Source organism: Salvelinus fontinalis, chromosome 19 (genome assembly GCF_029448725.1).
Source record: "Salvelinus fontinalis isolate EN_2023a chromosome 19, ASM2944872v1, whole genome shotgun sequence".
Taxonomy (NCBI): domain Eukaryota; kingdom Metazoa; phylum Chordata; class Actinopteri; order Salmoniformes; family Salmonidae; genus Salvelinus; species Salvelinus fontinalis.
In genome coordinates this window covers 25,793,034-25,815,329 of record NC_074683.1, presented here as the reverse complement: position 1 = coordinate 25,815,329, position 22,296 = coordinate 25,793,034, and the positions used below count along the sequence as shown (strand labels likewise).

General features: G+C 39.1%; 1 protein-coding gene across 1 annotated transcript in view; it reads right to left on the bottom strand.

Moving 5' to 3' along the window:
* The window catches only part of LOC129816555 (titin-like), a 176,349-nt gene that overhangs the window by 111,545 nt on the left and 42,508 nt on the right, over positions 1–22,296 (bottom strand). Inside the window, 26 exon segments of the mRNA XM_055871143.1 lie at positions 385–477; positions 823–933; positions 1,331–1,367; positions 1,431–1,540; positions 1,749–1,874; positions 2,214–2,285; positions 2,537–2,611; positions 2,860–2,925; positions 3,402–3,476; positions 4,296–4,368; positions 5,098–5,408; positions 5,531–5,798; positions 5,926–6,006; positions 6,163–6,346; positions 6,454–6,739; positions 6,873–6,989; positions 7,105–7,392; positions 7,518–7,808; positions 7,961–8,251; positions 8,408–8,692; positions 8,851–9,129; positions 9,239–9,520; positions 9,638–9,916; positions 10,029–10,316; positions 10,422–10,700; positions 18,048–18,326. Coding sequence (XP_055727118.1) covers positions 385–477; positions 823–933; positions 1,331–1,367; positions 1,431–1,540; positions 1,749–1,874; positions 2,214–2,285; positions 2,537–2,611; positions 2,860–2,925; positions 3,402–3,476; positions 4,296–4,368; positions 5,098–5,408; positions 5,531–5,798; positions 5,926–6,006; positions 6,163–6,346; positions 6,454–6,739; positions 6,873–6,989; positions 7,105–7,392; positions 7,518–7,808; positions 7,961–8,251; positions 8,408–8,692; positions 8,851–9,129; positions 9,239–9,520; positions 9,638–9,916; positions 10,029–10,316; positions 10,422–10,700; positions 18,048–18,326 — 4,926 coding nt within the window.

Genomic DNA, 22,296 nt, shown 5'->3' with positions numbered 1-22,296 from the left:
AACAACACACACACACAAAAGACATTGGCAACACAGAAGATTGACAGAAGTCTTCTCACATGAGATACGTCAAATTCGACAAAGAGATCGTCAACACTTTACATACTGTCAACATGGTCACAAACATTTCATGACCCATGTCTGAAACAGTCTTAACAACTTATGATAAACTATAAGTCTAATAGGATGTTATATTGTAACACAATGAAGTCAGCATCATGATGATAGTTTAAGTAAAGTGTTACCCTTGTGTATAGACTATCAAACAGAGAAAACTGAGCGGTGGAAGGCGGTAAACATAGGACAAAGAAGAGTTCAAGAAGACCCTTAAGACATCACAGTACACAGTATGTACAGTACATAAGTCAGTATATAAATCCCTACCTTTTTGCGGTGTATCCTCTTTTGGAGTCACAATAACTGATTCAGGCTTTCTGACAGCCTTTGGAGGTTCTGGTTTTCTTTCCTCCACGTGAACTTAAAAAAACATTTAAGTTTGTTAAAAACATGCATATACAGTACATGAAGATATTTAAGACAGAAGATTCAAACACAGACATTCCACAAATCACACTCTGTCGAGTGGTAAGACTGTATGAAAATTATTATGACGAGACAATATAAAGCATCTGGTGCAAAGACTTTTCAGTTGTGCACAAACATTTAAAAAGTCAAACAGTTCATATAACATTGTGATGTAGAAGTTAGAAAAAATACCGAACATAGATAAAAACAAGATAGAGATGTTCAAAGCTGGGGTTGATTAGAAGAAAGCCATTAAACATGAATGGAAGAAGCATTGACAACCTATAGTGAGTATACCTTGTTCTGGCACAGGTTGTATTTGAGGCTCTATGTCCTCTCTGTCCACTTTTAGAAGGATGGTAGCTGGTTGCTGCGGAGTTACCTCCTGCCTTTTTAGTGCTTCTGGCACTTCAAAAGAACATGCAAATGATCAGTAATATACTATGTGCTGTGATGAACGCACAGAAAACAGACATATTACTGACAAACAGAAAACATCAAATACAGATTCCAAATATGGATTCCATTATGCCAAAAACAAGACAAAGAGTGACAGATTACACATAAAATCGACTTGAAATATCGGATAAATAATTATGTATAGCAGAGATAAATATACATACATGAGACAAACATAAATGTGGTTGCAACACGTCCTCAATTGAGGAGACGCTAGTCTTAAACGTTGTAATGCCATAGTCAGAAAAAGACAGGTAAAGATGGACTGACAAACAGAAGAGTATAAAGAGCAGACATGTTTTTAAAAGACTCCGAATGCTGCCTTTCTTTTGAGAGATACTGATACCTTGCGGTGATGGGACCTTCATTGCAGCAGGAGTAGGCTCTGGCTCCTTTGGAGCACGAGTAGAGGCGGTCTCTGGCTCCTTTGGAGCACGAGTAGAGGCGGTCTCTGGCTCCTTTGGAGCACGAGTAGAGGCGGTCTCTGGCTTTGTAATTGCTGTCGGCTTTCCTGGTTCTGGCTTTGAAGTCTCTGGTTTCTTAACCTCCTCAGGAACTTAAAGTAACATGCACTTTGATTTAGAGTTCACTAACCAAGGTAATACTTACATTTTACATACACATATGACACAAAATAAAGATTTGCTTCTATGTTAGAAGCTATTTAAACATATTAGATACAGAAACACGTACGATTCCACAAACAAAGGAGAGGTGCATTAGAGAGGAGAATAAATCTTCCACACAAAACATTATATAAATACCTTTGGTTGGTGGACTCTCTGGTTTCCTTATAGGCGCACGCTTCGTTTCAGGTTCAACCTTAGTCGCAGGTGAAACTTCAGGCTCTGGTTTTGGTTCAGCAACATGGGGTGCAGCTTGAGGCACATCTTCAGGTAATACAGACATCAACATTAAAAACAATATAAGCTATGGGCTATCAAGAAAAAGCGGGTGCAAGACTGAAAGCCATAAAATGGTGTGCCAAGAGTAAGATTGAGACAACTTCTCTAAACGCAATTCAAAAAGTGACAAACATGAACAAACTTAGTCACACAGGCTTATTCACACAATCCCTTGGGATAATAATATGCAATGTTAGAAAGCACTGCATAGAAGAGTTAGAAACTGTGTAGAAAGGTATGAAACTGACAAGAAGACAACATATTCCAGAGCTAGAGCAGCAGCAGAAGGAGCATTTCTGAATCACTTAGGAAAACGCACTATACCTTTCTTTAGTGGAACCTGTTCAGGTTTCTCAGCTGGCTTATGGGCAGGCTTCTTTGCTTCTTCATGTTCTTCTAAGATATTGAAAGGGAGCAATTACATACACCAAAATAAAAATAGTAGAATATAATTTACAGAAGTCATTAAAATAAATACAAAATAGTTACAGTTAAAGGAAAGTAATAAGTTGATGAAAATAAAGAAATATCCACACGAACAATGAACAAAAACAAAGTCACTGCTTTAGTTAATAGAAAATGATGAATACGTGGCAAGCATGACAAGATGGTTAGACAAGCCCATCATTTCTGATGTAAGACTATACCTTTTGGAGAGGGGTGTTTCTCTGGGACAACGTTTGCAGTTATCTTCTCCTCCACTGGCTTTTTGGCTTCAGGAACTTGGAAATATCATCACAGTAAGTTAATTTTCCCTATTATGCCAACTTATCACTGAGTTAATGTGTTGGGACAAATAAAATGTATCTAATAATGTAATTTACAGTAGTGGAAGTTGGTTACTTTACGCAGACAAACAGTCAAGCAAAAGTAGACAGGAGGGACAAACTTAGGTAAATTATCGACATGTACACACATCAACCAGATTAAACACGAAATAAACAACTTAGAAATACAGATATTTGGATACCTTTATGTGGTTCTGCTGCCTCAGCTGGTTTAGCCTTCTCCTCTGGTTTCTTGTGAGCTTCAGACACTTTAAAGACACTCATTGTGTTAGTCCAAAGTAGCAAAGCTCTATCTAATGTGGACATCCAAGAAGCACATAATATTGGGGAAGGCAGTACAGACAAACACATAAGCCACTATGCGTGATCAATTTAAGAGCAAAGAGTAAAAGATTTTTAATACTGACTGTACAAACTAAGTCTAAACTAAGACATGCAAAAAAATTGAGCACAACATTATAGGGAACACCTTTGACACAGTTAAAAGAAACGAAAGTTGTAAACAAGGAGTTTAATTAATTACACATGAACAAAGATTATGAACTTCTTTGGCCAGAACATTGACAACAACTTACATTAAGGTTAAAACAAAAACAAGCTCTCGAAGAGTTTACCAATTGAAACAAACAAGATTATGACCATGTTTGCCACACATGAACAAGATAATGAACTTTGCCATAACATTGCTGTAAACGAAGACAAACAAAAGCTATTCTTCCAATACCTTTTTGTGGCATTTCCTCCCTCATTCCAACCTTCTTACTCTGGACAGACTCCTCCTCAACAGGTACTCTCTGGGCTGATAAGACAATGAGAATATATTAGTATCTTTGTTTCAACGAGGCTAAGGACAGAGGTTTACGGTTCTAACACACACATATAAACACACATATGAAATGACTCCTGTGAGACAACAAAGGAGAGAGAAAGACCTGAGATGTGTGTCTGAGTTCCAAACACACGCTAGTGCACTACGGCACGATGACACATACAAAGAGTAGGAGCCCATATATTCTGTGCCAAGATATTTTCAAAGAGTGGCTCAAACATACAAAGACAGACAACAATGTATTTTAAGCACCAAACATGTTAATAGCAATGTAGTAGCATAATGTGCCTCAAGGTGGAACGTTAAAGATGAACTGTTTGCCCGCTTGAGTTAGCTGCTAGAAGACAGACTCCAATGGTAACATTTATTCTAAGGGATACCTGTGGCTGTAGAGATTTTCTGTACTACAAACGTTTTGGAATTTGAATAAAATATTTAGTTGTGTAGATGATCTTGGAGATCAGGAGGAAATGCTGGAATACTGGTTAGGTCGTGTTACAAAACTGAATAATATTTTTAGAAGGTGTACAAACGTGTTCAAATGGAGTTGGTTAATTTGATGGTGGTGATCACTGACAGAAACAGTAGTTAGGTCATGTTACTAAGTTCTTCATACAAACGTGAATAAACAAGTAAAAACATGTAGGTAGTGATAATGGTGATGGTTACTATTAATATGACGTAAATCTCACACAATAATCGAACATTAGTGAATTATTTTATGATGAATTTAAGGGGTTTGATGTTAATGGAAAGATGATTAATATAAAACAATTCAAGGCTATTTACCTCTCATTTCCAACTCTCTCCTTTGCATCTCTTCTTCATAATAGTATTCATTCATAATAGTATTTATAAGATTCTTTAAAAAACAGATATATGTTGATTATTCAGATTCATAAGGTTCATTTAGATTTAAAGTACCAGACACAAGTACTCATTCAAGGGTTTTTCTTTATATTTATGTAGAATAATAGTGAATACATCACAACTATGAAATAACACATATGGAATCATGTAGTATATATATTTTATATTTGAGATTCTTCAAAGTAGCCACTCTGCCTTGATGACAGCTTTGCACACTCTTGGCATTCTCTCAACCAGCTTCATTTGCAAAATAACATAGACACTGGACAGAGGAACTCTGCAAACGGCTAATAATCAATTAGCCTTTTAAAATGATCAACTTGGATTAGCTAACACAACGTGCCATTGGAACACAGGAGTGATGGTTGCTGATAATGGGCCTCTGTACGCCTATGTAGATATTCCATAAAAATTCTGCCGTTTCCAGCTACAATAGTCATTTACAACATTAACAATGTCTACACTGTATTTCTGATCAATTTGATGTTATTTTAATGGACCAAAAATGTGCTTTTCTTTCAAAAACAAGGACATTTCTAAGTGACCCCAAACGTTTGAACGGTAGTGTACATGTATTATCAGAGCGCCCAGGACTAAAATTAAAATGTCATATGAAAAGTTTAAAAAAATTGAAAATTAGATAAAATGTTTAAGTATTAGTGACAAAATATGTGACAAAGGAAAAAAATAGGTCAGGTTGGGATGACCTTCACTCCACAACATGAAGGTAGATGCAACATCAACCCATTCCATGGTTAAATCTATACAAACCTTCAACCAAAAGATCTGCAGTTGATTCGAGGTTTTCATATTTGCAGGTATAACGTCCTTGGTCTTCTGGTCTGAGGTCTTTAATCGAGAGCCTCTGAATGTTGTTGACCACCTCATACGAGTATCTGCGTTTCATTTCTAAGAGCTTTCCATTCTTAAACCATTGGGTTTTGACATTAGGGATAGAAAACTGACAAGACAGAGTACATGTTTGGCCCTCCTGTCCCGCAACTTCCTCCAGATGTTTCTCAACCTCAGCATCTGTAAAGAAACAAATAACAAAAGTGCATCGCTATTAGTATTTACCGATACAGTATAAAGACTTAAATCAATAACATTAATGTAAGTACAAAATAAACAAATGCAGATCCATGGATACTCACAGATAACAGTCAGTTTGGCGCTGGAGATATGTGGGCCACATACAACACGGTAGTTTCCCTGGTCTTTGGTTTGACACTGCTTGACCTTCAAGATGTGACGGTCACCAACAATGTTGATTTCATATTTGTCATTGTTGTCAAGCTTCTGAGTTCCCTTGTACCAGGACAGGGTGATCTCAGGGTAGTTGATCTTGATGTCACACTCAAAAGTAGCGACCTTGTTGGTGACTGTAGACTGATCTGTTATGTCCTTATTCACGGTGACCGGCTACAAGCAGATAAATAAAAAATATATGCTTAGACATTAATGTAAATGAATATGCATACAATATATGATGAATTACTGCTGTTGTCATTGTCAAACAGTTCATTGTGACAGCTAATGAGGAACCTACCTCAGTACATTCCATTCTCTTTTGCAAATCAGCCACAAGAGCGACCAAATCCTCATCCAACTCTCTCTCTCTCTCCGGTTCCTAAATCACACCAAAAGACATAGCAGAAGTAGTTAGAGTATCACCATTATATCTTTAAAAAAACAATGAAATTCAGTATTGAATTGAATTGTGTTCAGAAAAAAATTAAAAGCCATTCAATTCAATTGAATACAACTTAATGTTAAATGAACTTACCGGTCTTCCACTTCCTTCTGCTTTCTCCCTCTTCAGCTGCTCAATGGCCTGAAGAAGTCCACGGTAGTCAGTGATTCCATACATACGGGCGTATTTCTCATACTCCTTAGGGTCCACATTTCTGAGCAACTCTACAATGTCAATGTCTTTCTCTTCCTGAGGACTCTTCTGTTTAGATGGAGTCCTGTGGAGAAAAAACATAGAAGAGATATGCATGGAAAATATTATTTGTGTAGTTTCTTGTGAAATGTGGAAGGTAGCGGCACAATCGTCAAAGAGAGATTCACTTACTTCTTCAGTTTTGCTCTGAAGTCTCCCTCAACTCCAGCATCCTCTTTCCTTTCGTCAACATGCATGTCAGTGCTGCATTCTATTTCTCCAGCTTTGTTAGTTGCGACACATCTGTACTGTCCGGAGTCAGACTTTGTTACTTCTCTGATCTCCAACTTGGCCTCCTGTCCCTTCTGCTCAATAGTGATGCGTCCACCATGAGTGATCTGCCTCCACTTGCCCTTCATCCATTTCACATTAGGAATAGGATCACCTCCAACTTTGGCAATGAAAGTTGCAGTGCCCTCTGTGAATTTAACACAACATATTGAAGACATCACATGCTATGGAAATGTTAGATATCCAACTATTAATAAAAACTGTAGGCTGTTAATGGAATACTAATTAAATGCTTCTAAATCTCTTTTCATCACACTTACTCTCGGCTACATGGCAAGGCTTGGGCTCATCGATGAAGAACAAGTTGTCCAGTTTCTTTACTGGTGCTGCTGTTGGTTCCTCTTCAGCGGGTTCAGGTGCTGCTTTGGATTTCTCTGCTATTAAGCATAATTCAAGAAGTCTGTTATAAAAACCATAACCATTCATTCATGACAGCTGATTCAACAAATGTTTGGATATGATTTGAATAAAAATATGGTCCAGAACGTGTACCTTTGATAGTCACTTTGGCCTTGCAAAATTCACTACCAGCCTCATTGGTTGCCTTGCAGAGATAGTCCCCTGCATCATTCTTTGATACACGCATGACCTCCAAAGAGGCAACACCATCGGCAAAACTTATTTTACTGCTGGACTTGTTTTTCAAGTCTTTCCTGTCCTTCATCCACTGAATTGTCATAGAAGGGGATCCATGGACATGGCAGCTAAGGTGCAGGTTCTCACCCTCGGTCAGCGTGACAGGTTTGAGAGCGGGGTCAAATGTAGGGGGCTTCTTGTGTTCTGGATTAATAAGGAAAAGTCATGGAAAAACATACATGGCATATGGTAATGCAGACACACATTATTTATATCTAACTTTCTATGGAGAAACACAACATAGTAGACAAATAATAATATGGACCTACCAGTTATGGTAACTGTCAATTTGCAAGAGGCAGTGCCTGCTTCATTGGTGGCTGTGCCGGTATACCTCCCACAGTCTGAGACTTTGGAGCTCTTGATACACAACACAGCCACGTTGCTCTTGAAAGACATGTCATAGTGATCAGAGCTGTGAATCTCACTGTCATCTTTATACCAATTAATGGTCATTGGCTGAGATCCAGACAAACGTGCCTCAATTTTCACCATCTTGCCCTCCGTTTCCTCTAGGGTCTCTGTGGGCTTTTTGGTGAATGAAGGTGGGATTTTGCGCTCTGAAAAAAAATGTTAAAGCATTAATGGTTTACGAAACAAGATTGCAATGTTCACTTAATGTGACAAAGGAGGCTAAAGCGAACAGTACTATACCAAAAGTTTCTCTCAAGAAACATGAGGGACTAAAATTGTGAGGCAGTGGGCCAAATACCTTTGACAGTAATTTCAGTGGAACAAGAGTCCTTTCCAATGTCATTAGTGGCATGGCAAAAGTAGCAGCCATAATTTGATGTATCTGCTTTCAATATAGTGAGGTGTGGGGTGTTATCCACACAGGACATCTTGTAATTTCCCCCTGTTCGAATATCTTTGTGATCTTTTGACCAAGTGACTTTTAATGGCAAAGATCCAGTCATGTGGCATTTCAATTCCACACTATCACCCACTGAAACGTCCACCACGGGTGACAGCTTTTTATCAAAGACAGGGGGATATCTTGGCTCTAAAAGTTCAATGATGGGAAAGAGTTGGAACATACAGCATACTTTGAAATGAAAGCGTCGATACTGTACAATATGATACTGTACTAATACAGAACGTGCACTGTCTCTCAGTCAGCAAGTAAAAAAACAACCTCTTTGAGGAACAACTGACCGACCTTTAAGAGTGAGTTTGGCTCTGCAGGATGCAGTCCCAACACTGTTGGTAGCAACACAAGTGTATTCCCCAGAGTGTCTCATTTCACCTCTGGATATTTGTAGGACAGCAGTGTTATCATCATAACTCATGGTATAGTCGTTGGATTTCACAGTTTCACCGTCTTTAAGCCAAGAGACCTCAATGGGCGAGGAGCCTGCCACGCGGCACTCAAATTTGACTTCCATTCCTTCAGTCTGTTGAATGCTGGTTATTTTCTTGGGGAAGGTAGGTGGCGTTTTTGCCTCTGAAAATAGGATCATTTAACAAACAATATGACATTAGCTGCAAAAAATTATGAAAATTCTTCAAACTAGTTGTTAATTTCATAACCAATGCAGAGTCAAAGCTGAATATTTTCTGATTAAAAAGAGAACATTCCTAAAAAAAGACAAAGGGCATCACCTTGGACAGAGAGACGACAGCTGGATGAGGCTGATCCTATTCTGTTTTCAGCTTTGCATGTGTATTCACCAATATCAGCCTCGGCTGCTTTGCTCAATTTCAAGCAAGCAATGCCTTTGGAATACTCTATTTTGCAAGTAGGGGAGGACCTCACTTTTCCGTCGGCCTTAAACCAAGCCACCTTAATTTCAGGGGTTCCTCCAACATGGCATTTCAAACAAACTGCATCACCAGCAGTAACTTCCATTGTCTCCAAATGATCAATGAAATGAGGTGGTTCTAAAGTGACAGATATAAACAGTTAAATCAGAAACATGCACATGTACATCAGATATATACAGCATAGGACAATCCCAATAAATTACCAAGTCAATTTAGGCAAACAAACCTAAAATGGACACTTGTGCTTTGCAGGTATCCTTTCCAGCATCATTGGAAACTTCACAAGCGTATTCCCCACTTGCTTCCTTATCGTCACTGTTTAGACACTCCAAGATGCAGGAGGTCTCTGTGGTAGTGACGTGGTGCTTATAAGAGGCATATAGCTGTTTGCCGTCCTTATACCAGGTGACAAATATCTTTGGGGTTCCAGTGTATGTGCACTCAAGTATCAATGATTTTCCCTTTTCAACAGAGTGGTCGTTCAGCTTCTTAACAAAGCTAGCAGGTTCTGAGTAAAATCATACAGAAGTTTATTAGTCCACATTCTGATAAAAAATGTGAATGTTGTTTTAATTCTATTAATAAAAATATATAATAAAAATATTATTTTCAATTATTGACCAACCTTTTACAGACAGGTTAACTAGGAAACTTTCCTTCCCAGCATCATTAATAATCTGGCATGTATACTCTCCAGCGTGGAATTTGTCAATTTTGGATAGCTCCAGAGTAGCTGTATTGTCCCGTAGAGCAATTTCACAGCCTTTTCCAGACACAATTTCCTTTGTGCCTCTGAACCATTTCAGTTTCAGTGGGGCACTTCCTTTGACAATTGCTGAGAAAGTTACATTTGTGCCAGGCATTGCTTCCAATGGCTGAGGTGGCATCACAAAAGAAGGAGGTTCTAAATAGAAAAAATACATACTTTTTAGCTTGCAGACATCTGACATTAAATCAGTTACATCAAAAATCAATAGCAATTACGAAGCCCAAACAAGTAATGTATATTTACTGACCTTTCACAATGAAAGAGGCACTGGTCTCATTGGTTCCGGCCTTGTTTACGGCTTTGCATTTATACACTCCAGAGTCAGACCACTTAAGAGTGGGCACTTTAAGTGTGCAGGTGTTGTCACTGAATGCAATCTCATAATTTGGTCCAGTTTTGATCTCCTCTTCATCATGGTACCAGGTAATGGTGAAAGGTGCAGAACCAGAGACTTTGCAGTCCATTTCTCCAGCTTTTCCAACAATAGGTTGAGATTCCTTCAGTTTCCGTGTGAATGTTGGAGGTATGGTTTTATCTAAGAGGAGGACAGGGTTAGTAACCAGGCATTAGGTAAAACACTAGGCAATTAGACAATTAGAAAAATGTCATATCATACTGTGTATAGGAAGGGGCCACCAACCTAGGACAGTGAGGTTTAATTTGGTGAGATCACTGCCAACCTCATTTTTGACCTCAAATGTATATTCTCCCATATCAATCCTCTCTGCAGACAACACTTTCAAGCTGGAGATCATCTTTGAGAAGGAGATGTTGTACTTCTGGCCAGAGGAAAGCTCGACTCCATCCTTAAACCATTTTGGTTTCAGCTCTGGTGTCCCCGACACTTTGACTTCTAGAGCTGCAATATCACCTGCAGTCACGCTGAAAGACTCTGGTCTCTCCACAACTTTAGCGGGTTCTGAAAATAAAGAACACGAGCAGAGGTGTGCTTACAGAAACGGAATAATTAAAAAAAGCAATGACTGGGGAAAAAATTAAGCGAATTAGGGGAGAAAATGGAATTAGAGATCAAATGGAAATGTACAAACCTAATACAGTTATGTTAGAAAAACATTCCACAACTCCGGCATCGTTTCGGAGTTGGCACGTGTATTTGCCCATTACCAGTGAGTCTGCTTTAAAGACTTTAAGAGGGACCTGGTTGTTTTCAAAGGTAATTTTCTGGATGTCACCATCTCTGAGAATGTGATCCTTATCCTGTATCCAAGATGCAGTCATTGGCTGAGAGCCTTTGACAGTGGCTGTCAGGGTGACTTCTTCACCCAATGTGCATGTCGTATTCAACAATTTCTCCACAAACGTTGGTGGTTCTGAGAGAGGACAAAAATGGAGAGGTGAAAAAAAAATCATCATGAAGGAGTAATTCATGGTTAAAAGCTGGATCAATTATCGAAAAAATCTGGGAAAAAATACCCACCGACGACGCATTTCTACTAACCTCTGAGTTTAACTGTAGTACGGCATGTTTCATATCCTATACTGTTTGGTGCCTTGCACTTATATTCTCCAAAATATGAAGCTTCCAATCCAATTATATGAAGAGTGGCAGCGGTAACCTCATTCACAATCTTATATTCCCTACTTTCCTTTAGTGGCGTTTTGTATTTGGCCCAGGTAATCTCAAAGGGTGCTGTGCCAAACATCCCACAGTGTAGGCTAGCATCCTTTCCTTTCATTCCTTCAATTGGCCGAAGTACTTTGAGGAAAGATGGTGCGTCTACAAAACATTGAGAATCGTTAAGAAGCAGCTGTTTGCTACACGCAGCAAAGCTTCAAATACATACCGGTGTAATACCACCAACAGACACTATACTAATAATGGATTATTATGGAATATTAAATGGAATATGGAAAACATCAAAATCCAATGTAATTTATTACTGGCTAACCTTTGACTCTAAGAGTTGTGCTGCAGCTTATACTTCCAGCGACATTGGTTGCTTCACAGGTGTAGACTCCATTGTCATCAAATCTTGTGGTGCGCAGCTCAAGGACTGCCATTGGGTCAACAAATGATATTCTATAGTTGTCACCATCTGTGATCTTAGTGTCATTTTTGTACCACTGCATTCGCAGAGAGGGCGCACCCTTAACTTTGCATTCAAGATGGAGTGGCTCGCACTTCTTCACAAACTTTGTGACTGGCAATTTTAGCACAAATTCAGGAGGTTCTGCAAAGCCAACATATTGCAAAATTAGCTTATTGAAGCACATGCACCTTGACACAGTGAAAGAATATGAGGCTTGCAAAGAACTGCAAAAAGATGTGATTTGATGAATCTGTTATGGAGTAAAGGCAAGAAGAATGTGTCAAGGGAAATGGGAAGAGTGACACAACATTTGTTGGTGTGATGGAGGAGCAGGTAAAGGTGCTGTGAACTGGTCAGGGAGCTGTAAAAAGGAGGTGGTGGAGGAGCTGTGAAAATGCAAAGCAATAGAGCACAGATAAAAGCAATCGAGGACAGACGGAATAATCGAAGCCAGTTGAGGAAAAATGGGGAGATGGAAGCCAATGCATTAGTTTAAATAAGAGCATGTTGCAACCTTTCACCATTAAAGCGGCACTACATCTTTCAATGCCAGCATAATTTTTAAATTGACAAGAGTAAATTCCACTTTGCAAAACTCCAACTGAGTAAAGATCTAAGAAGCAAGATAATCCTTCCAGTCCGATAAAACATGATGGTCCAGTGATCAATTCAGTGTCATCTTTAAACCATTTCACTGTAAAAGGAGGTGTTCCTTTAAACGTGCTCTTAAATCGCATGTTGGAGTTAGGAAGGGCTGTATGAGACTCAGGCAACAGCACAAAGCTTGGTGGCGCTAAAGAAACAATGGCAACCAAGTTAATCAGCTGGCCTGACCCTAACACGAGAGAGAAATATATAAAATATATATCATTTTGATCAATTCTGACCTTTCACCACTGCCCCACTGCATTCAACACTTCCTGCTTTATTTGTCAGTTTGCAAGAGTAAGTGCCGGCATCAGCTCTCTCTAACTGTCTGATTTCCAAAGACATAGAAATGTCTTGACGAACAAGTTTATATTTTCCACCAACGTCAATTCTGTTCCCATCTTTCTGCCATTCCATAGTGATAGGAAGAGATCCAGATATTTTTCAATTAATTTGAACAAGCATTCAACATCATATTCACCAACATCTACACCATCACATTTCTGTATTTCAAGATTCAGAATGTCCTGTACTTGTGAGAAGCTGTGCTTTGTGCTGGATTTAATTTCATTTAAATCCTTGTGCCACAGGTCCTCAAACGGACTTGTGCCAATGACTTGACACTTGAAAGACGCATTTGAGCTCTTCACAATATCAGCAGTCTTGATCTCTTTCTCATCTTTGTACCAGATTACAGATATGGGCAGAGAGCCAAACAAAAGACATTCCAAGTGGGCAAATGATCCTTTGATACTCTCCGTTTCCTTCAGTTTTTTTGCGAAAGATTGTTTCATGATTTGATCTTGCATAAATAAAAAAGAAAGTAATGATAATACTGTCCAATCAGGTATACCTGTACAAAAAGCTCAAAATATAGATTAAAATATTTATAAATTAGCTGACCTAGGACAGAAACTGTGGCTTCACAAGTACTGCTTCCAACGTCATTGGAAAGATCAAAGGTGTAATCTCCACTATCGCTTTTCTCTGTATGGAGAATATTTAGTACAGAGCTATTATCTGTGCTTTGCACTTTGTCTCTTTGTCCTGATGTCAGCTCTCTTCCATCCTTCAGCCGTTTTGATTTAAGGACCTTGGTTCCTGAGAACCAACACTGAAGTTCAGTGATATTTGCTCGTTCTGTGATAAATATAACATTAAACAATGAGTTTTCAACATCAGAGTATAAAATCCAAACTGAAAAACATCCTCATAAACGTCAACCAACCTTTGACTACCAATAACGCAGAGCATTTCTGGCTGCCAGCTTCATTTTTGGCCTGACAAGTATATTTCCCAGCATATTTTGTTTGAATATCTGAAATACGCAGCAGTGCTGTCCTGTCTTCAAAGGACATCTGCTCATGTTCACCATCTTTGACCTCATGGTCATCCTTCAGCCATGACACAGTCATAGGTACTGATCCTTTCAGAGTACACTGCATAGAAATCTCACTGCCAACTAGGGAATTCATATTCTCTATCTTTTGTGAAAATGATGGCGGTTCTATAGGTGGAAAAGCATAGAACATTTTAACTGAAAGTATACCGAAATTAACAGATAAATATACTTAAAAGTAAGGTTTTCACACCAACCTTTCAGTGTCATTTCACAATCACAAGATGACTTCCCAACTTCATTTTCTACTGTACACTGATATTTTCCAGCATCTCCGGCTTCAATTGCCAACATCTGGAGGGTAACTATGTCATCCTTTAAGACTATCTTGTGTCTTTGATCATTTCTGATCGCCTTTGTGTTTTTGTAAAAAGATGTGGTGAATGGAGCGGAGCCTGCAAGCTGTCCTTCCAACATAATATTAGACCCTTTGATAAGTTCTTTGGATTCAAAGGTCCTCGTAAATATTGGAAGTTCTAAAAGAACATGGCAATGAAGTCAGAATACAATCATAAAATAACATTTTATGAATCTAAAAAACAGAATACTCAACAAACCTTTAACTGTAACTCTGCTGCTGCAGCAGTCACTACCAGCATCACTTGATGACACACAAACATAATCTCCACTATCATCCTCAGAGCAGTTGGCAATCTCCAGTGAGGCAACTGAGTTGGTAACAGCCATTTTGTATTTCTCATTTTGTCTCATCTCAATCTCGTTCTTAAACCACTTAAAAATGATCTCAGGGGTGCCGGTTGCTTTACACTCCAGCTTCACAGCACTTCCTTTCACCACTAGTTTCGTAGCCTCAAGCTTCATCACAAACAATGGAGGTTCTAAAAAAGAGTTTGACATTGATTATCAGACAAGTAAACCAACATTGATGCAAGAACAACAAATGCATATTGAGCTGGGAATGTACATGAGGAAATGGCACCTTTCACAAACAAGACAGCCGTGCATGCCACCGTTCCAGCGTCATTGGCCACTTGGCATGTGTATTTAGCCAAGTCGGTGGGTTTTACTGAGTGAAATTCCAAAAAACTTGAGTAGGTCTCCTTCTTGATAAAAAATGTGCCTCCACTTGATATCTCCTTGTCCTCTCTCAACCACTTAATCGTAAAAGGAGCTGTTCCAGTGAAAGAAGACTTCAAGACAATGGTAGATCCTGGTACAACATCTTGGTTGTCAGTTTTCAATGTGAAAACTGGAGGTTCTAAAATCCGTTAAGAAGAAGAAAATATTTATTTTTCATCAGCATATTATCCCTAGAAAATGTGATAGGCCTACTTCAATTGGATGTGAGAGTGTGACATAAGGCTAGAAAATGACTTAAGCTTTATAAACCTTTGACATATAAGGTTCCACTGCTTTCTTTAGATCCTGTAGAATTTGTTGCCCGGCATGTGTACACTCCAGCGTCAACCTTTTCCAATTTAGTAATTTTCAGTGCAGCTGAGTTGTCTTTGATTTCAGGTAGATATCCATCTCCAGACTTGATCTCTTTCTCATCTTTGAACCAAGACAGAATCATAGGCTGGGATCCAGATACTTTGCAATCCATTGAAATATCCTTACCCATAATTCTATCAAGTCTTTTCAGAGACTTTGTGAAAGAGGGTAGTATGATATGATCTGTTTATTGGAAAGAAAATGTTACTTCACACTGCACGTTAAAATAGATTTCATGAAAACAAACTATTAAAAGTAGCGAAGAAGAAAAGCTAACCCAGCACAGTAATAGAGCACTGGTCCTTTTCAACACGGTTGGACACTTCCATCTTGTATTCGGAAGAGTCTGCTTTTTCAGACGCAATAATCTTTAAGATGGCAATATTATCGTTTAGAGTGATTTTATATTTTCGATTCCCTTTCATCTCCTTTCCATCATGGAACCATTTCACTCTAAGTTCTGGGCTTCCAGCGATTTTGCATTCCAATGTTGCAGAGTCCCCTGAAGTCACGTTGATGGATTCTGCTTTCTCTAAGACTTTAGCAGGTTCTACAATAAAGTCAAATTAATTAGATTTAGTTGTCACAAGAGTATTATGTGTGTAAATGTTACAAATTTATAAATGATGTATATGTTTTATATAAATGTTTCAATAGTTGTTATCCAACCTTGAACTGCTAGAGTGGCATCATATTTGTTTTGTCCAGTCTCATTCTCTGCTTGGCAAGTGTACTTGCCGCCGTGGCTAATGGCAACAGCTGTTATTGACAGAATAGCAATGTTGTTCTCAAATGTCATTTTGATATCTGGATCATCATCTCTCAACATTTCAGTGTCCCTCATCCATTTGATGGAAATGGGGGGTGAGACTTTCAATGTGCCCTGCAGTTTCACAGAATATCCCAATGTTGCTGTAATGGTTTCAATCTTCTTCGCAAATGTTGGTGGTTCTATACAAATATAATCGATTAACCATGTTATTTAGAAAACATATTTAGACAAATCAATATGAGTTTTCTATTTACCAGCTATACCAACCTTTAAGTTTGGCCAGCGTCTTAGTGGTGATTTGACCAACATCATTGGCTATGCAACATTGGTAATCTCCAATGTCTGCACTTTCAAATGAGCAGAACTCCAAACGAGCAATGGATTCCTGATAGATGATCTTATACTTTTTATCTGTGGCGACGACCGGTTTCTTATTCTTCAACCAGATGATTTCAAACGGAGCTGTTCCTTTAATTTCACATTTGTGTACGGCAGGAGTTCCCTTCACTGCCTCAACTATTTGCAATTCTTTTCGAAAGGAAGGGGTATCTAAGAGTAAAGATCAGATTAAATAAAATACAGCTATCTGTAATTTGTGATTTGTTGAAAAATAATTTTAAGCAAATAAAATATGTAATGGTGGCAAACCTTTTACAGATAACTCAGTGATGCTGCTCTCACTACCAGCTTCGTTTGACACCTCGCAAGTGTAGTTTCCGCTATCTAACACATTTACATCAATTATTTCCAAAGTTGCAAGACCAGCCTTGAAAGTGATTGTATGTTTATCTCCATCACTGAGATCGTTGTCATTCAGAAACCAGGAAGCTTTGAGTTCATCTGATCCTTTGACTGTGCACTGCATCCGAGCAGCTATGCCCTGCTTCCACATTAGCTTTGGTTCCATTTTCTTAACAAAGGTTGGGGGTTCTGAAAGAAGTATTGCGTTGCAAAACAGTAAACGTGTTGTCAAACAATAACCAATACGTAACCACCAAAGAGAATACTGTGACATAAAAAATAACATAAGAATATGTTGTAGCTGCATAGCATTAGTGTCTTAAAATATAATTAAATGATCAGTCTTTTTTATTTCAACGGTTGCATTTTCTAAACTAGTATCTGTAGTCACACACACACTGCATTACGACAAGAAATCAACTTAAAGACCTTACCTTGTGCCATCAACATCGTAGAACAAGTTAAACTCCCAGAATCATTTGAAGCTGTACGGACATATTTCGCTGAATCTTTCAGATTTGCCTTAGTAATTTCAAGAACAACAACCTTTTCTTCAAAAGATTGTTTACAGTCCATTGTTTGATGGAGCTTTTTGCCATCCTTTATCCAGGTGATGGTCACTCCAGTGTCCTCGTCCACTTGACCTTCGAGCCTCAGTGTATTACCAATGGCTGAAGACACTGAGGTCTCGAAGGTCTTTACGAAACTGGGTTTGTTGATAACCCTCAACTCTGAACTGCATGTAGCAGTGCCAACGCTGTTCGATGCTTTGCAAAGGTAACTACCCTGATCGATCAGCTGAAGATTTTTGATTTGTAGGGAGTATTTGGTCTTGTCAGACGTTATCTGATAGTTCCCCCAAGAAGAAACAGCAATATTGTCTTTGTGCCAGACAATAGTCATTGGCGAAGAGCCAGTAACTACACACTGGAATGATGCTTGTTTGCCCACATATAAAGTCATGGGCTCAAGCATTGTACTAAATACTGGCGGGTACATCTCTATAAAAAGTAATTAAAGATAGGGAAAAGGTAATAGGATATGGATACCTAATTTACATGACAAACCGGTACACTATACAAAGGTTGAGACAACAGGTGCACATTACAATTCTTTGTCTAACATTAAACCTGAAAATAAAACATCAATATACTGTACATACAGTTGTATAAATAATGTTAAAGGAAACAGTTCACTCACCAATCACTGTCAGTATGGCAGCACAGGTGTCACTGCCATGCTGGTTTGTAGCCTTGCAGGTGTATTCACCACTGTCAGCTTTGGTTGGGCTCAGGAGCTCCAATGAAGATGTCAGTTGCTGACTGAGGATGCAGCAATTTGCACTCTCTTTGATCGAAGTGCCAGACTTGAACCATTTGAAGTTCACATTTGGTGCATCTTCAATTTCACATTCGAACTTGGCTCCGCTGCCAACATTGATCTCCAGGGGAATGATTTTGTACCTGAAAACAGGTGGCACTATAATGTGCACAAAAATAAAAGTAAATTAGTACACAGGTAGATAATAATGCGAAAATGAACATGTAAACAAGTGCACAGAGCTGGAACAGGGATGGTGGAATGCAACGGTATGGTGGGATGCATTCCAGGAGTGACTGTGAAGAAATGGTGGAATGGTTAGAGGAGGAAGAAGGAAAGTGACTTCATCACATCATGAATAATGAAACCATGACAAAATTGCTCTTGAAAACATGCAAAAAGTTTTCAGTGCCAAGTGGAGAATGGCCAAGAGTGAAATGTAATAGTTAATGGGTGACGCTAACTTTTTTTATAAGCATGAAAAGTGAAAATACCTGAGCATGATATAGAATAAATAAGCATGTGGATAATGATATAGAACAATACTAAGGTGAATTAGTGGTGGATTGAAAGTATGGTAAAAGCATTCTGACAATTATATACATTTCAATATATGAAATAAAGTATGAGTTTGCTGCCAAGATGACAAAAAAATGTAATGTCACATTAGAAAAATGTAGTTCTTTATGTGTATGGTGATGAGTTAAAATAAAACTATCCTCATTATCCAACCTTTGGAATCAATTGTGAGTCTTGATGATGTTGTGGTCTTTCCAGCTTCATTCACATCCTCAAATAAATACTCTATTTTGTGCTTCTCCTTGACAATTTTCATGATTGTAAGTGTGTATGTGTCATGTTCTTTTGAACACTTGAACTGTGTATGTAATGTGATGTGACATTACAGTTTTCATTGCTGGAGCACCCAATTTGGATTGAGTTACTTTGGACTCTTGCACCACACTACGTTCCTTTCGTGCAGCAGCCTGAGCTTTAGGTGATGAAAAATCAACTACACTCTCTGCTACTTTGTTTCCACTACCGATGACAGCATTTCTTTGGAAGCTGCACTGCTAACCTGTAGTCTTTGGGGCTTGTTGATTTGCATTGTGCCGGGTTGGTCAGATGTAAGAACATGCTGCTCGCGACAGACAATTGAGTAGAAAGCTGCCTGGAGTTCAGTCCTTAGATCTGCAGTCTGGGGGTATTGACCTTCAAAAACAATTGTTATTTCCATAGGGGCACCTGGTGTTGTGATAAGATAAGTGATAAGATAAGATTGCATGTTTCGGTTCCTTGCGTACCTTCACTTCCTGTACCTTATTAGCCTCCAAACTTCCAACAACATCTGCTAGTATAAGTGGCTGATCAAGAGCTACAGCAGACTGAAGTGCATCTTTCAACTGATGTCTGATTTCCAAACTTGTTGGTTTTTGAAACCGAATAACAAATGTGAGCTCCTTTGGAAGAATTTGACTTTCTCCAGACTCTGAGATGAAAACAGTCATTTTGGGCTGAGTTTTAACACTCACTGTTGTCGACTCTGATTTGGTTATTTGTTGGGACATTTCACCGATCAACATACACTTTTCATCCATCGTTATTGACTGACTTTTGCCATCTTGTCTAAGGATGGCAAAATCTTGATCTGTAGCTTCCAGAAGTGCACTACTCTCAGTTGCGATCTCATTCTTCACTATTTGTATGGGCTCAATAGGTACTGTAGGCTCTATTTTGGTTTTGCATGTGCATTTGTCAACAGCTGTTAAACTCACAGTTTGTCCTTCCTCTAATGCTTGACTATCTGCCACACTTGTATGATGTATGATGTTCCAACAATCTTCTTTTTGGATTAATGCACGGTGCTGTTTGACATCACTAGTAAATGGTGTTTCTTTGGGTAGCTGCATGGGCTGTTAAGTGACCTAAAGATGGTTCTGTGGTCTGGGTTCTGTTCTAAGCTCTGACTGAACTCCTGTCACGAACACATCAAGATCTTTGGAATAATCTGTGCTAAGCTCCCTTCTTTCCTCTGAGGTTGCTGCATGTTTTCTATCTTTCTCCTGCTTCTGTGTTACTGTCTGTTGGTCTGGATTTTCAATGGTAATAATTCCCTCTTTGGTTAAGGCACCTTCTGGATGAACTGATTGAAGATGTAATGGGGTAGGGGTTTGTTTTTGGGTCTGAATGGTCATTGTGTCTCTCTTGGCCTCAAACTCAGTGGTATCTTCGCAAGTTACAGATCTCCGTTCATTGTGGGTTACTGTTTGTAAAAGAGTAGGGCTTTTCCTGGCACCTGCTTGTTCTACAGCTGGTTTCTCACAAGTAAAGGGTTCCTCAGATGGTAGGATATCCTGATCTCTGATTATCTCCAAATGCAGTACCTGTTCACCTTCTGCCTGAGAATATACTGAGATAGCACTTTCTAAACTCTGCACTTGTTCTGTGTGGTCCGCTTGTAACATCTGCTTCTCCTCAGCTGTCAGCGCAGATTTCATAATGTAATCCTTACGAAGGAGAGCCTTCTCTGCATCCGGTCTCTGCATGGTGAATTTAGTCTCTTTTGATAATGCTTGTTTAGTCTCCGAAACTAAGGCGAGAATTGGTTTGAACAATACTTTTGTCACTGAAGATTGAAGAGCAGAATCAGCAGAGGGCACATCTGTTGTATGTCCAACAGGAATCTTCTGTTTTTCAGTTGACATAGCGGAATACAATATCTTAACGCCTTCTTTGACTTTATTACTTTTCTCCTCCTGTGGCTTGAGAATTTCTTGTGATCGTTCTTTTAAAATTGACAGTTGGGATTCAACTTGATGACTACTGACAAGATGTTTTGGCTCGGAGGTTGGCTTTACTTTATCTGCATTCCTGTCACCTGATATCTCCGTGCTTACACTCGCCAAGGTGGTTATCTCCTCAGAAGAGGCAGACATTAATTTTGAATGCTTCTCTTTTGAAGATAGAAGCTCTATGACTTCTGGGCTTTGGATACGGTCACAGTGCTGGTTTGTGAGCTTTGGGTTCTCCTGAACAGCAGATGTATGAAAGGCAGTTGTACGGAGCTGTTTCCTAGGAACTACTGAAATTTGAAGTGGAAAGGTGACACGCACAGACACTCTCTCTTGTACCTCATGTGACTGCAGAACTGCAGCCTGATGGGTGACCTTCTCTTTTTGGAAAGTAGCCGCTGAGTTATCCAACTCTCTAAGGGTTTTTACAACGTGGCTGTCCTCTGTGCCAATGGTGTACACCACCTGATGTCCTGCCTGAATGCTGGCCCTGGCCTCTCCAGGAAGGTTGACCTCGTACAAGCGGGACTCTGTAGCTTGTTCAGCTGACATGGATACTGTATAACCTTTTTGTTTCTGAACAACCACATGTTGTTCCTGGTGCTGAGATATAGAGACAGACTCTCTGAACACGATTAGCTCAGCACTACAAGAGGCCTCCCCAGATGGGTTGGAAGCCTTACATGTGTAGAGACCACTGTCCTGCTGTTGGATGCCCTTCATGTTGATGAAGCCAGAGCCATCTGGGTTGTTCACTATAATGCAAGACTTACCACACTGAATTTGATGAGCACTTTTAAACCACTGCACATCTGGAATTGGTTCACCGGTTACTTTATACTTAAAGTAAGCCTCACCTCCCTCTTGGAATTTTATAGGTTTGATTTGGCTAGTGAAATTAGGTGGTTGGCCAGTGGCTTTGAAAAATGTTTCAACCCATTGCTCAGCTGTAGTTGAAGCTCTCTTTCTCACCTCCAGGTAAGTAGTACAGGTTGTCTGGCCAAATCTATTGTTAGCTGTACAAGAGTACTCACCTTCATACTCTGTTTTTACCTCAGATATTATTAAAGCATACTCATCTTTTTCATGAACCAATTTGTAAATTGATGAAGTAATGACTTTCCCATTATGAAACCACAAAACAGTAGGCTTTGGAAGGCCAGATACTGTGATAGTAAATCTAGCTGCCTCTCCAACATTGACAGCTGCTGGTGAGAGTTGGGTCAAAAAGATAGGCTTTTTTTTTTTTTTATTCTCTAAAGTACTAGAATAGCGTTTGTTTTGTGAGGTAACTTAAGGCCAGAAGTGTAGAATTCTTGTTCTTCTTCCACTGTTGT